Source organism: Coloeus monedula (genome assembly GCF_965178545.1).
Source record: "Coloeus monedula genome assembly, chromosome: 1".
Lineage (NCBI taxonomy): Eukaryota > Metazoa > Chordata > Aves > Passeriformes > Corvidae > Coloeus > Coloeus monedula.
The window spans coordinates 137145943-137160096 of record NC_138781.1 but is presented as its reverse complement, the minus strand read 5'-3'; the positions used below and the strand labels follow the sequence as shown (position 1 = coordinate 137160096).

The 14154-nt window shown below is 41.6% G+C and overlaps 1 protein-coding gene across 1 annotated transcript in view; it reads left to right on the top strand.

Moving 5' to 3' along the window:
• Positions 1 to 13744, top strand: part of NIPAL2 (NIPA like domain containing 2) — a gene marked incomplete at both ends in the record, with an annotated part of 53161 nt that extends 39417 nt beyond the window's left edge. The window contains 6 exons of the mRNA XM_082277274.1: positions 3467 to 3563; positions 7490 to 7625; positions 9983 to 10071; positions 11873 to 11936; positions 13247 to 13341; positions 13650 to 13744. Of these exons, the coding sequence (XP_082133400.1) occupies positions 3467 to 3563; positions 7490 to 7625; positions 9983 to 10071; positions 11873 to 11936; positions 13247 to 13341; positions 13650 to 13744 (576 nt within the window). The remainder of the gene's footprint in view (positions 1 to 3466; positions 3564 to 7489; positions 7626 to 9982; positions 10072 to 11872; positions 11937 to 13246; positions 13342 to 13649) is intronic.
• Between the last annotated feature and the right edge of the window lie 410 nt (positions 13745 to 14154).

Genomic DNA, 14154 nt, shown 5'->3' with positions numbered 1-14154 from the left:
ACATGAAAAATATTATTATTAAAAAATGTTGATGAGATGTGAGCTTGAGGAGACCTCAGTAGAGAATAGTTATAATAGCAAAGATTATTGTAAGCAGGTGAAATTCCTTCCGTTCCTCTAAACAGAGTATGTGAAGCTGATATAATCTCTGCACTTCCCATTCCTGGACTTCATATTTATCACTACCACAGCTATCAGTGATGAGAGTAAGGTCTGTTTTGGGTAGGAAGCATCTGGGGCACCCCAGAAGGGTTCCTGGCTGTGTGAGGCCCTGTTAGGAGCTATGCACTTTGCTTGCAATGTGACTTGATTGTCACAGACTCTCCCTTGTCTTCTCATTAAAGATGACCTGTAAGTTGGTCACCAAGTGACAGAAAACCATGGAAGAATAGTTAGGCTGCTGGGCAGCACTAAGTGAGAACTAATTGTTTGAATTTCCTGCTTAGCATGTGAGATTTGACAGAGCTGAGTAAACTGAAACAGCAGCCCTGAAAGCAAACATAATTTATCTGCCTAGGTTTGTCACAGGACTGCCATCTCTGGCTCTATACCATGGCTGCTCTTGGGGTTTCCCCGGGAGGTAGAGGCAGCCACGTACACGGACCTGTGCACCTCTTCCAGAGCTGCCATCAGGGACTCCAATGTCCTTTTGATGGTTTTGCTTGGCTGTTTCCTTTCAGATGTCTTCTTGGTGGGTTGGTTTACTTTTAAGCAGGAGGAAACCACAGTGGAGTTCTGTGGTAGCTTTAGCAAGAGAAGAGGTCATGAAACAATGAGGACCAACAGAAGGCTGATGGACAGAGCCAGCTACGATGGTCTGGTTCAGTCAAAGCTGGTGCTGCTTGGGACTACCTGCCACTGAAGTGGAAGAGAGTGGAATGAGAGAGCTGCTGTGATGGAGCAGTTTGAGCCAGTGACTGTCCCTTGGCTTGTTTTTGGATGATTGTTCTTGCATAGTTTGAAATCTTAGATGGTGATGGTGCTTCCCCCTGCTGTGATTGTCTACAGGATATAAAATGAATCAGTGTAGGTGTAGCTGGCTGCCTGCAGTAGGGTTGTCTCATGGGTTTCTGCACACTCTGGTAACCACCCAAAGGGTCTGGAAAGGGTGTCTGGTGCTCAGGTTTGCACTGGTGAGGGAAGCAGATCTCACAGTGCTGTCACCTGGTGCCGTGGCCCAGTCCCAGTCACACCATCCTGTGTGCCAGACCTGAACTGTGTGTCATGGAAGAGGACACCTAGGACATCTCTGGGACTCCTTTCTTAACATGAGTACCTTTCTGAGTGGGGAATATTTATTTAGCACGGATTTCTTCTATTCTGTTACCAATTGTTCACTGTCAGAATAGCAAATGAAGCTACTTGGTGGCTGTTGTAGCTGCAGCCTGATAATGTGATATTCCCCTCTGGCCCTAAGAGGGCCAGTGGCACGAAGGGCAAAGCTGCCACCTTTACTTCTCCTCTCAAGTCCCCTCAAAACCCTGTCATAGTTTTCAAGGGAGGCCAAGATGAACTCACCTGTCTGCAGACCTTGTCGTTTATTGTGCCTTGGTTCCTGATTTAGACATACCCAGTGCTGCACTGTTGAATAAAGCTGGAGAGGCTGGCCAAGTTACTTACTGTGAGACTGAGGCAAAAGCCTCTTTTTCCACCAGCTGGTGGCCCAGCATTCATGTCTGGGTGCAAGCCTAGTGGGGAGGGACATCAGTCTGGAGGAAGATGAGACCAGCGCTTCACAAGAGATTGCAAAGATTATTCAATTAGGATTAGCCCGGTAATCCAGGAAAGCTTTTGTTTGGTTTTTTTTTAACCAACAGCCAAAGGCTTTATTCTATTCAACACAAGTAAAAACAAACAAACACCAACCAAACACCCCATCAACCAACCAAATTTGTTGTTTTGGTTTTTCTAATCTTGTGATAAAAATTTACAGTTTCTAAAGAAAGGTGGTATAAAATCCAAATTTGTGTTCTTCATGTTTTGAAACACAGTTGTCTCTTGGTTGTCTTTGGGAGCAAGGGATCCACGTGAAAGTAAATAAAAATTAAATTAAAGCATAATTTGATTCTGCTCGTATTTTTAAACACTACTGAACTGGGGAGGGTATAAGTGTGGCAGAGAATTTTAGTAACTGGGCATAGCTGACAGCTTTCCTTCTGCAGTCACTCTCCAAAATGAGAAATGGGCTACTTACATTATGTAACCATCACTAGTAACTGTGCTGTCGTGTCTTTGGAAATTTCCTCAGCACAACACCCAGGTACTTTTGAGTCTACTGCTGCCATATGGTTGCTGTTGGTTTAAGAATGAAGTGGCATTATGAAACATAAAATAGTATGCTGGTGATAAAAATCAAAAAGATTAACAGATGTTTCCATGATTTGCTTTGTTGGAAAAAAATAACAATAATGAGATTCAGTAATGATGACAATCTCATTTTCTGTCTTATTTCCCCCATTTGATTACTTTCTGACATGCACAAATGAACTTCTCTCTCTTCATGCTATCTCTAAGGCTACCAGGCTCCTGAGCACCCCTTAGGTGCAGAGGTGCGTCACTCCTGCTTCACAGAAGCTTTATGGCCCTTGCACTTGCTGTTTTCTTTAGGTGTAGAGAGGGATATTTGGGCAACCCCTTTGGGTAGAAGGCAAAATACCCATGCTGTTGAGATGGCAAAAGGCAGGAGTTACTGAGGGAATCCGCAGAGACACATTAACAGCAAGTCAGCAAATTTAACTGTCTGTCATTTAGCTGTCACATGTTATTGAAGGAGCAAAACTGGACCATGCATGGTGTAGGTAAACCTGCTTCAGCATCTCAACATGTCCTGTGGTGTGGTGTAGTGTGTCATTGAACTTTTCAAGGTAAGCTCCTGGCAGGTACCTCTGATTTGAGAGCTATCACGTGAAATAAACGCTTTCCTCCTTATGATGTAAGGCAGAGAATTTGGACAAAATTTTGAGGGGAGTTTTTAGTAGGAATGATGAGAAGGGCAAAGAGGGTAGCAAAAATAAGTTTTCACATCACACAGAGTGAGTGGCATTAGGAATACTATAGCTAAAAGGAGAGATTGCTCTTTCTTTAGCTAGGTGCTTTACTCCATAAGAATTACAAACAGAGTTTCTGTAAGTATTATTACTGATAAATATTGGTACTTTTTCTGTCACATTAAAAAAAAGTCTTCTCAACATTACCAGTGATAAAATACAGGTAGAAGTGCAAAAATAAAAACTAAAGATATAAGAAATGCTCAGCGTTTAACTTTTGCTGTAACAGGAAAGATAAATGACAACAGTTGTTAGCTCAGTCAACTGTCAATAGTTCTTTTTTAGCAGAAGATATTTTACAAAGCCATTTTTCTTTGAACAGGTAGAGCAGCAAAAATGAATATGACATCTCAAAGACTTTGAATGAAGCAGTTATTACATAGTTTCACAGCTCTAACTTTCTTCTCTTTTATTTTCAGATTTTAGAAATTATAATATTCTGCATTCTCCTCTATTTTTACAAAAGAAAGGCTGTGAAACACATCGTGGTTTTGTTAATGATGGTAGCACTACTGGGTAAGAACGTATTATACAGTTAAATGTTCCTGTCTGTTACTTGATAATTCCTTGTCTCTCTGGATAGTTTAGATTAGAGCCATTTCAAAGCAGTGTGCTCTAGGAGAATCATTGAAACATTTCACATGATTTTTACTGGAGTCTCTTTGTGAAGAGAAAAGCTGATTATGAAACGTAGTTTCTATGCTTATTTCTGGGACTATTTCTTTTTACAGATACCCTCAAATTAATATGCTATGTGCAATGGTATTCTGAAACTTTTTTAAAATAACACTTTAGGTTTAGATCCTGGGAAAGTGGACTATTTGAAACTTTGTTTTGGAGAGCAGGGTGTGAAAATCACTTCTCTAAAACAGAGCAGCTGAGACCTTGTAAGTGCTCTGTAAACAAATGCAGTGATATGCTGTGACTGTGCAACAACTTTAATTATCTCTGACTGTTTGCATATGCAACATTTCATATTTTACCACCTTTCCTGAAGAAGAACAAGAATGCAGTGGGCCACTGAAGTTTGTTTTCTATAATTGTCACCACAATCAATAACCAGGGAAGTACGGGAGACCATTTTATCAGCAGCTTTCAATAAAGTTAAACTTGAATCAGTTTTGAGAAATGTCAGGAGGTCATCTCTAAAGGTCCTATGCTTGCAGGCTTATGTGTGACAAATTCTCCTGTCCTTGTCTTGTCATTTCTTCGTGAAACCCTCATGGCACACCACAAGTCTTTGGTTCAAGTGAGGGGTGCTTGAACTGTGCCACTGAAGTCAAAGGTTATTTTTTTACCGAGTTCAGTGGGTGCACGTATCAGTCTGCGAAGATAATGGAGACGACCATGAGGGTTTTGATAAAATAGAATTTCACTGAATTTTGCCAGGTACGAAATTTGGATTTAACTGAGTGTGAAAAACTCTCACAGATTTATTAACTCTCTTCCTTCAGATCCCTGACTGGTTCCTTACTCAGCTGAAAAGCTCAGACTTTCAGAACAACTTTTGGGGACAGTCATCCCATGTAGGTTCCCCAGCGCTAGGAATGTTAGGATCTGTAGCTCTGCAGAAGCACTGAAGGATTTCCACGCTCCCTGCATGAGGCAGAGATGGAAGAGCCCCCAGAGCCTTAGGTCTAACTGGAGGAGGGAAGTGTGAGTGTGGCTATCCCCCAACTCCAGTGCTAGCACAGAGACTTGGAGCTTTGGCAAAGCTCGCCTGAGCTGCTCTGCAGCTTCCAACACGGCCATGTGGAGCATGAAGCACTGTGCACTCCTGAGCAAAGGTCCAGCCTCCTTCTGCATAACTGGAAGCCTAAAGATTTCCAGATGTATTCCTACACATCACTGCTGCAGTTCTGGGCAGGCCCACCGTGATGCTGCCCCAAGCAAGCCCTGGGAGACCTGGGCAGTTGGTCTGTACAGCCCTGCTGACTCTGCCTTGCATCCTGCCAGCCCTGATGCTGCCAGTGTGAAAGGGACACACAGAGCTGATGAACAACAGCAAGGCTGCAAACCTGTGCCCTTGCAGGCACTAACTGCAGTTCGGTGGTCTGGCTGCAATCAACCAAAAATACATTTTCAGCTGGTGGCTGCTGAGGTTTTTATGAGCATATGCAGCCTGAGGAAAAATGTATCATTATTTCTGCTCTATTAAATAGACACAAACAAACAAATCCTGGTTCATGGGAACTTCTGAAATACTGACATTTCCCTTGAGCATGAAACCCAGAACCGCATCTGACTCTGGTTCCTGCAGCTGTCCTGGAGCCAGGCAATCCCCACAAATCTACACTTGAGGCACTCTGCTTGGTCTCTGACCTCTCTGCTGAGCAAAGTGAGGGAGGTGCTGAAAAATTGCCCATAACTTTGCTCCCAGCTGTGTGACACAGGCACTGCCCTTGGAAGGCCCTGCCTGCCACAGGGGTGGGTGTTCATGAAAGGTGATATATTCCTGGTGGAGTGTTCATACAGATGTAAATTAAATGTAGAAAGGTTTCTTTAAAGAGAGGGCAGCCTTGTGTTTCACTGGATAGGCAAGCTGCTTTTACCAACAAGAAAATACGGAGGTGATCACAAAACCTGATCAAGTTTTGCTTAGTAAAACTCTGCAAATTCATTTGGTGAGAATCATCTTACCTCATGTATATACTCAGTTATCATAAGTTTAGGAGGAAACATTTCAGATTATAGTGGGATTTCAGAGCTTTCTGCTGTAACAGCTGGAAAGTGACATCATTTGTCACACTAGCCTTGAGGGGAGGTCGTTCTAACAGACAAAACAACTTCCTAGGTTTGAAACTTGTTTCAGAGTTGCTTTAATGAAAAAGATCATTCCACTTCTTGAGGAATATAGACCAACCAACCAGCCAGCCAAACCCCCTGGTGCTTTCATTTCTGTCTTGTTAAAATTATAAGGCATGGAAACTGCCCTTTCATCAGAAAAAAATTTTAGCAGTCTTTACCCTTAGCTGGACAATTCAAAATACTCACCTGTCAGTGTTCTTTTAAAATAATAACTTCCCCATGTTAGAGTGCAAATCTCAATTTTTATATGGATGTCTTGTTGCGGCTTGAGTGTATTTTTGACTTTGTATCATAGCATTTGCACCACTGCAGGCCAGCATTTGACCTCTGCTCTGTTTTACAGCTGTGTTTGTTAAACCACTTCACCTGTTTCCATTACAGAGAAAGAAGTGAAGTGCTTGGTGGAAAGGTTGTCATGAAAACAGTGAATTTCATGGTGATGAACGCATCACCACAGGGTGTATGCAACTCTTAAACTTCCCCTGAACTTTTGGACTTTATATAAGAGAAATGCTTGCAATCAAACCCACAGACCTGCATTCATTCTTCTTCCCCCTCCTTTTCCCCAAACCCTTGGCCTGAACCTTTTGCACAGTGCAGGTCTCCTTGCCAATCTGAATGTTACAGGAGGATGAATCAGACCACTGAAATCCAACACTCCCAAGCTCTGCACAAGGGTGGAACTGAATCTCAGCTGGGGGACAGTGCTCCTGACAATTAATTACCTTTCTTCAAAGGTCATTTCCACATCCTGACTCTTGAAATTTTTAGGGTTTTTTGAATTTATTACATTTTATTTGCAGTAATCACAGACTTCTTGGATTAGCTTCCATAAACTAAGAGCTCCAAAAGGAAACGTAAAATAACTCTTAGCTAAACTCTCAGCCCCTTTTCTAAAAGACTTGTCTTGCAGAACCTCTCTGAACTGGTGACATGTATTAAAACCATTGTCTGATGTCCGATATTTGTTTGTGGTGATGCAATGATAGTGATTAAATGGATTGACACTACTGAAATACTCTTTGTGTGGGATAAATTCAGTAAACAGTCTTAAGAGCCTGACCCCTGAAATGAAGTGCAGACCTCTGTGTTGTTTGTCTGCTTTTCATATAATATATATAGCCCATGGAAAGAGTTAGGTGCTTTGGGATGTGATCCCAGAAGTCAACTTTGTCCAGTTCCTGTTTCAGAAGAGAAATCCTGAGGGTGACAAGAGTGTCACATGCAGGCTGCTATAAAGAGGCATCCTAACTGCTTTGAACAGATAACCAGACCTCTCAGACGTCTCCTGAATACTGTAACATGGGCTCCAAATTAGAAGTTGGAGCTAAATTAAGTCTGTGTGGAGGATGTGGAGGCTGTTGTACCACCTTCAACTGGGAGTTCAGTGTGCTGCAAGAACTTAAAGGCTAAACCCAAAGCATACTTGGACCTAAGGCCACTGAGCTTAGACAGTAGCTTAGCAAGCATTTATAAAATCATACACTTGTTTTAGGTGCCCAAATCCTTCCTCAGTCTTATTTTAAGTGATCAGACCTGTGTCTCTGACCTGGATCTTTGTCCTCCCTCACTGATGTGCTGAGGTCATTGCTAATCTGAATCTTGCCCTGCTAATCTCTTCCTTTCCCTTTCAGCATCACTGACTGTCATTGCTGTTAAGGCTGTGTCCAGCATGATAGCACTTTCTGTGAAGGGAAAAATGCAGCTAACTTACTCCGTTTTCTATATGATGATTGTTTTAATGGCAGCTTCTTGTGCTTTCCAGATCAAGTAAGTGAGATTCTACTTACCTACTAATCTTTATACATATTTTTTCTGTCAGTTTTATTTGGTACTGATAATGATTCCAGATACAAGTTGCATTTTAAGGCAACAAACTCCTGGCAGAGCCTTGACAGATGCATGAATTGTCTCCAGCTGATTGTATTGTTTATTTAAGCTTTATTTCTTAGTTTGTAATTGATTGTTATGGACACTGCCTCCTCTCATTATCACCTTCAATGAGGTCTTTCCAAATTTTCTTGCCTAGTTTTGGCACAGGTCTTAACACACTAAGTGAAATGTATGCTTATGTAGTCATTTGGGGGTTACTTTTAGAAACCTTTATTGCTGAATAATCAAATGGCCATGTTTACCCTCATTATTCATGTCTGTTCCCCAGCTTTATGGCCCCAGTCAGACTGAAGAAGGGAGTTTATCCCAACTTTCTCCCTGCCTCTGTTAAATCTGCATGTTGTACTTTGCTATCCTGTTTGACTGTACCTTTCAGCTTTCCCTGCAGGCCTCTGGTCTGTGAAGTGATTGGTTTATGCTGCCTTTGCAGATTGCTGGGGGTGGCAGCACGGTAAAATATGTCTTGCAGCTGAACAGAGTCTGTTCCCTTTCTGCCTGTCCCTCTGCTTCTGGTGCTGATAGCAGCCTTCAGTAATCTCATCTAGACTGCTCCAGTGTGAGCCTGAGTAGTTACTTGCATGATTATTTTCCGGTAGAAAAGCCAACCCAGCTTTTTCATGGCAGAACATACCATTCCCATGTGGAATCAGAAAGTCCATGCATTATTATGTACTGACTCTCCATGGCTGACTCAGGAACTCCCCTGTAACAGATTATAAAGTGATTTACATCCAGCTTGTCTTCACTGGGAGAACAGCTCCGGGCATTTAAAATAGGAAATAAGTGCTTGGTAAATAAGAAGATGCTGAATTAACCTCTCCATCTTGTAATTTTTTCTTTCTTTCTTTTGCTGGCCAAAATTAAAGCAGAAGTGAAATGTGCCCATTTAATTCCCTGGGCTCAGTGTCCCTTTCTCTCTACTCTTTTGGATGCATTTTCTAGCAGGGACGGTGCTGTCAGTCTAAATTTTTCATTTTATTTTTTTCCCCCCTTATTTTATTTGACTGTCATTCATTAGCTCAGAACAGCCTGTGCTGCAACAATCTCCTGGATCCAATGCTGGGCCTTGGTATCACTGTTTTAGTCCCTGTGACCAAGTTTGTTGCAAATGGGAGAAAATAATGAGGTGTTTTCAATGACTTCAAAATCCTGACTATCCTGTGGATATGTAGGATTTCTTTATTTTTAAAGCACCATGGAGACTGTTCAACAGTTGCTAAAATAACCACACAATTATTTTAATGGCTAAAACAGATCCAAGCTTGGATTTTTACTGTGCACATATATTGCAGCAGTGAAATGTTCAAGTGTGGTTCTTTTTACAGGTTTGAATATACTCTGCAGACTCCTGATTTTTTTTCTCTGAAATGACCATTCACGTAACAGAATATCTACAGGTGCATCCACAATTCCAGCTCATGATTCATCACTCTATGGGTGAATGTTGATAGCTGTGGTCTCTGCACAAGTGGGTTACTTGCTTTGCCTTTTTGCAGATTGTGCAGGCTGCTCCACGGCCAGTGCCTCAGTCCTGCAGGTCTGTGTGCAGTGTATGCTCCTGTGGCCCTGCTCACTCTTGTCCATGATTCTGGTGAGGGTTCATGTTGCCTTTCTGAAGAGCCAGGCAGAGAGTTTCCAACCCAAGGCGCCCAAGCTTGAAGCCACCTTCCTGGACTTTCCTGGCAGGACAGAGTGTTTCTGGGGTGTGATTGCATGGATAAACACACAAACAGGTGTTTCAGCCAAACTGGATTGAGCCATAGCAGCAATGTGGACTTCAGCAAAGTGAAACAGTTCCTATGAGAACTCCTGTGTTCATGTCCATGATGCAAATATACCCTTACACAACCTGTTTGAGTTAGAGCAACTTGTCCCTGGCTGCTTGAAGCAGCACTGCTTCCAAGTACCAATGCAGATAACAAGCAATAATACCCTAGCATTCCTCCCTTATCTGTGGCAGACAAAATTTTTCCAGGAATGCTTCAAAAATATGTCCATTGACAGCCAATGGCTAGAAGAATCCACACTAGCCTTCCTGCTTTCACCTATTCATTTGTACTCCACAGAGTCAAAACCAGTAAGTAAATTCAGTATATGTATGCTGTCCAGGGCTACTTGCTGTTGTGGTAAGAAATGGCCATACTTATTGTTAAACTGAAAAGAGGTGGCTTAACCTGGCTTAAAGTGCAAGGAACGTCCTGTAGGCATGAGTTGCAATAATGCTTATCTTGCAGGTTCTTGAATCAAGCAATGCATCTGTATGAAGCAACAGCAGTTGTCCCCATTAATTTTGTGTTCTTCACCACCAGTGCCACCATTTCAGGTTTGTTTCTGACCTTCTTCCTCTACAGAAAGGTTTTCTAAACATCAGGTTTTTAAGAATAGGAACCTTGTGGATAGGAACCCAAACCAGTCATATTTGTCTTCACAGAAAGAAACTTTTCCTAAGTCATAGGTGTTTAAGTTCTGAAAAATAAGTAAGTTCACAACTTCTGAAACAAAATAAATGGCAGGGGTGTTAGAACTAGATCATCTTTAAGGTCCATCCCAACCCAAATCATTCTACAATTCTATAAAAAATAATCAAATTCTAACCTTTCCAAAATAGATATGTGTGATTTACTGTGCCTTGCTGGCTTACTAGAAGTACCTGCATTTATCCTAGCCTCTTACTGACACCCAGTAAATGAATTTACCATGTGCACACCAGCCTCTCCCTATACGAACTGGTAGAGTAATTTTAACAGCCTGGCAAACTACTCAAATGACAACCAGCTGTGCTTCATAGTAGTTAGCGTATATTCCATTTCAAAAGTGGAATTCTGGGTTAAGTGAAGGAAATAAAATGACTACAAAAACTTTTTAAGCATTTAACATTTTATTCTGGGTGAGAACTTTGAACTCAGCATTGTTAAAGAGGGACTGCAAATCTTGGAAATGGTGCGCAGTGTAAGAACATGAGCTGGGAGGACGACTAAGATGCTGTATCAGCAGTGAGCCAAAATGATCATGTTGTTAGAACATTTATGACTCATTTTAACACACGCTGGGGGCTTTCCTGTCATTGCTGTGCAGGAGTTTCTCATGCAGAGCTGCCATTAATGAGGAGGGGAGTTAGCTTCATGCGCAGATTGCCTCAGCACCTGTGTTAGAAGAGACCTACACTTTGTGACCAAGAGGAAACTTTTGCCAAAAGGGGGTTGTGTTCCTGTGACCATATGGGGAATTTGGCCTGGTGCCTCCTTAAAAGATCAAGTACCTATTCAGGAATGGCTTAATAGCTTTGAGAGTGGATACACATGCATTTGCACCAGGTTAGTTAAACCAGTGTAGAGCTTAAAAGAACAACCTCTGCTGAATCTTGCTGGGGTGCTTGTAGAAGGTGCCTTGTCTCATGATTCCCCCATCCCCAGTTACGGCCTTTGAAGACACAGTCACACTTGAGCTGCACTGGTTCCCTCTCTGGCGTTTCTAAGCAGAGCTGTGCTCATCAGTGGTTTAAAGCTAATATACCTGGCTGTTAATAGGGGCAGCTGAGATCCAGATACACATCTGGTTCTGTCACCTCCACTACAGAGGTGCTAATTCCTGGAAGAGGGGTGACCAGAAAGAGTTAGTGATCCCTACAGCTAGAAAGATTTGGCAAACCTGGCTGCTGGAGCTCTTCACTTGGTGTAAACGTCAGGGACACAGTTAGTTATTGAAAACCTGTTCCCAATTGGAGTTAAGATGTCCACATGGTCTGTTGGAGTAGCTTAATGAAGTCCATGAAGAACCTCTTAGCTGTACTGGTGTGTCTCTGCTTGTGAATAGGACCTCGAGTTTGACCTGCATAGAAGTTGTTGCTGACAATGCAAAAAATATGTGCATCTGTGCAATTACCAACCCAGCACATGCTCCAACCTGATTGACTAAATCTTCTCCAGTCCTATGCAGTATCTTGAGAAAGCCTAGATTATGGAATATAGGACATAAAGTGAACACATCACAATGTGTATTAATACCTTATTTGGGATTTTTTTTGCTCTGTTTAAGCATGACACTTCTCCTGACCCTCCCAGCTGTAATTCATATCACTTGGAAGCCAGTCAAGATCTGCAATTCTTGTTTCTGTCACATTCCAGGGGTCATATTTTATCGGGAATTCCAAAGTGCAGCTTTACTGAGTGTGTTCATGTTTCTGTTCGGGTAAGTGTATCAGCCTAAAATCTGCACTAAGATTTCTACTGAAACAGCATTGCCTTGTGGAATCTCTTCTCAGTAAGAAGAAACCCACCTTCTTATTAAAGTATTATGGAATAGCCATTATAGTAGGATAAAAAAAACATTAAAGGAAAGATTGATGTTTGTGCTTTGGGAGTTTGGAGGCCTGGGTTTGAATCCAAATATGTAAAAATGTGAGACACTTGTGAACTACTAATCTCATAATGGAATGAATAACCAGCATCATGTGTTCTTCCAGCAGGAAGGAGAAGTCATTGCTCTCCACCAAATATCAAATTATAGGGGATGCTTTCACAGCTGTGAGACGTCTCCTCCCATGTTACCTTCCACTGGTGCGTCTGGCTGGTCTTTGCTGCCTGTGGGCATGGGCAAATTATATGAGCTGCTTGACTACAAGGCAGCACTGTAATGACTCTCCCCCATCTTCCTGAGTCAAGAAAAACAGTGTGCCTGCAGAAAAATTCAGAGCACACTAAATAAGTTTTTGAAGGATGGCCTAGGTGTTGTGAGAGCAGAAACCTTCTGCTAGCTATCAGCACCATAACAACTTTTGGGAGAGGTGACAATTATAATAATGGGCATGAAATAGTTAAAAGATCTCCTTGAGCTGCTGGAGGTGTCTTGCCACAGTGCTGTCAAATAAATGGGGCTGATAGCTACAGACATCTTCATCTTGTGCAGTTGGGCTGGAGTAGGTGCACACAGCCGCTATCTTGTCTGACTGCTGGAAAAGAGACAAAAAATGGAGATGAGCAGCCATGTATTTGGCAGATAGGAACTGGGGGTTGTGTGTCCAACACGCAGCGGATAGATGATGTGTCCAACCACTGCAGTTTTTCATTGTTCCTGGCTTGCAGCCTGCCCCTGAGACACACAATCAAATGAGAAAAACAACAGAGATGTCGATTGTCCGCAGCTAGACTGAGTTGTTAATGAAATTGCACATGCTAGAATGCTAGCTTGCATGCTCTGTGAAGATTTGCTCAGGGATTCGAATGTTGTGGTCTCACACTCACAGGCATCTGATTAGGTATATATTGCTGGAAGTGTAATTTTGGCTGTGGAGCCTTTGGAACTGATAATAAAGCTTCAGGAGGCAAAATCTAGACTGAAAGAAGCCCAAAATAAATTTATAGAGCTGCCAGGAAGATGTGTTTCTTTATAAACTCAGCAACTTGGGTTTGGAAATCCTTAAAAAAGAAACATGGAAAGAAATTCTCATCTCAGATGCAGTGAACTGTTTCTAATGATACTATGCCACTGTTATTTTGCAGGTGTCTCTTATCTTTCCTTGGTGTGATTATAATTGCAAGAAATAAAAAAGAGGAGCATTTACAAATTCCTTTTATTGACTGCGGACATATTCCTGGTAAGTAGGGCTTTTTTCTGACTCCATTTAAATGAGGTATCATAATGGGATGACCTAGGAGAATTGAGTCACAAATGTGCTCTAGTCATATTTAATAAATATACTGTTCCCTTAATTTCTATTCCTGTTCCCAACAGATTTTTCGAAGAAATTTTCAGGGTTTTTCCAAGCTATTGTTACAACCAGTCAAATGAAAACAATGATTACTGGAGCAAAGAATGTTTAAATGATGGATTGGTGGGGAATTTGTTGTATTAAAATTCTTCACAGAGTTGTTGTTTTTTCCTTCTCTCACCACATTTCCTTAGGTCAAAAATTGACAGGCAAAATACAACCAGATTCTCACAGTTCATGTTATGGCACCCAGAATAAGGAAGATGATTTGGTGAAAAGGCAAAGCTGAAAGAAGAAAGCACTTTACATGCCAGTTAGCAGGAGGAACACCACTGGAACAAGGATCAGTAGCACCTTTTTGTTGAACCTATTCAAGTATACATTAAACTCCTGTATGTTGATGAGTCATAGTATTATTTGATCCTAATTAATTTATCCCATGATTGTACCAAATGTATTCTAAAGATAAAGGAAGCCTTAACAAAAATGAAATAACCATTAATGAAATGGAATGTTCTCCTAGTATCAATGCCTCTTGAGGACATTTTTAGAGTTTTAACTGCTTTTAAATGCAGTAAGCACATAACAGGATTATAAAAATTCCCCTTTGGAACCCCTCAGATTTGTGTAAATGTTTAAAGACAAAGGTGAGAAATGAGAATTTTCCTAAGTGATTTCAAAGTATTCTCCTACATGTAT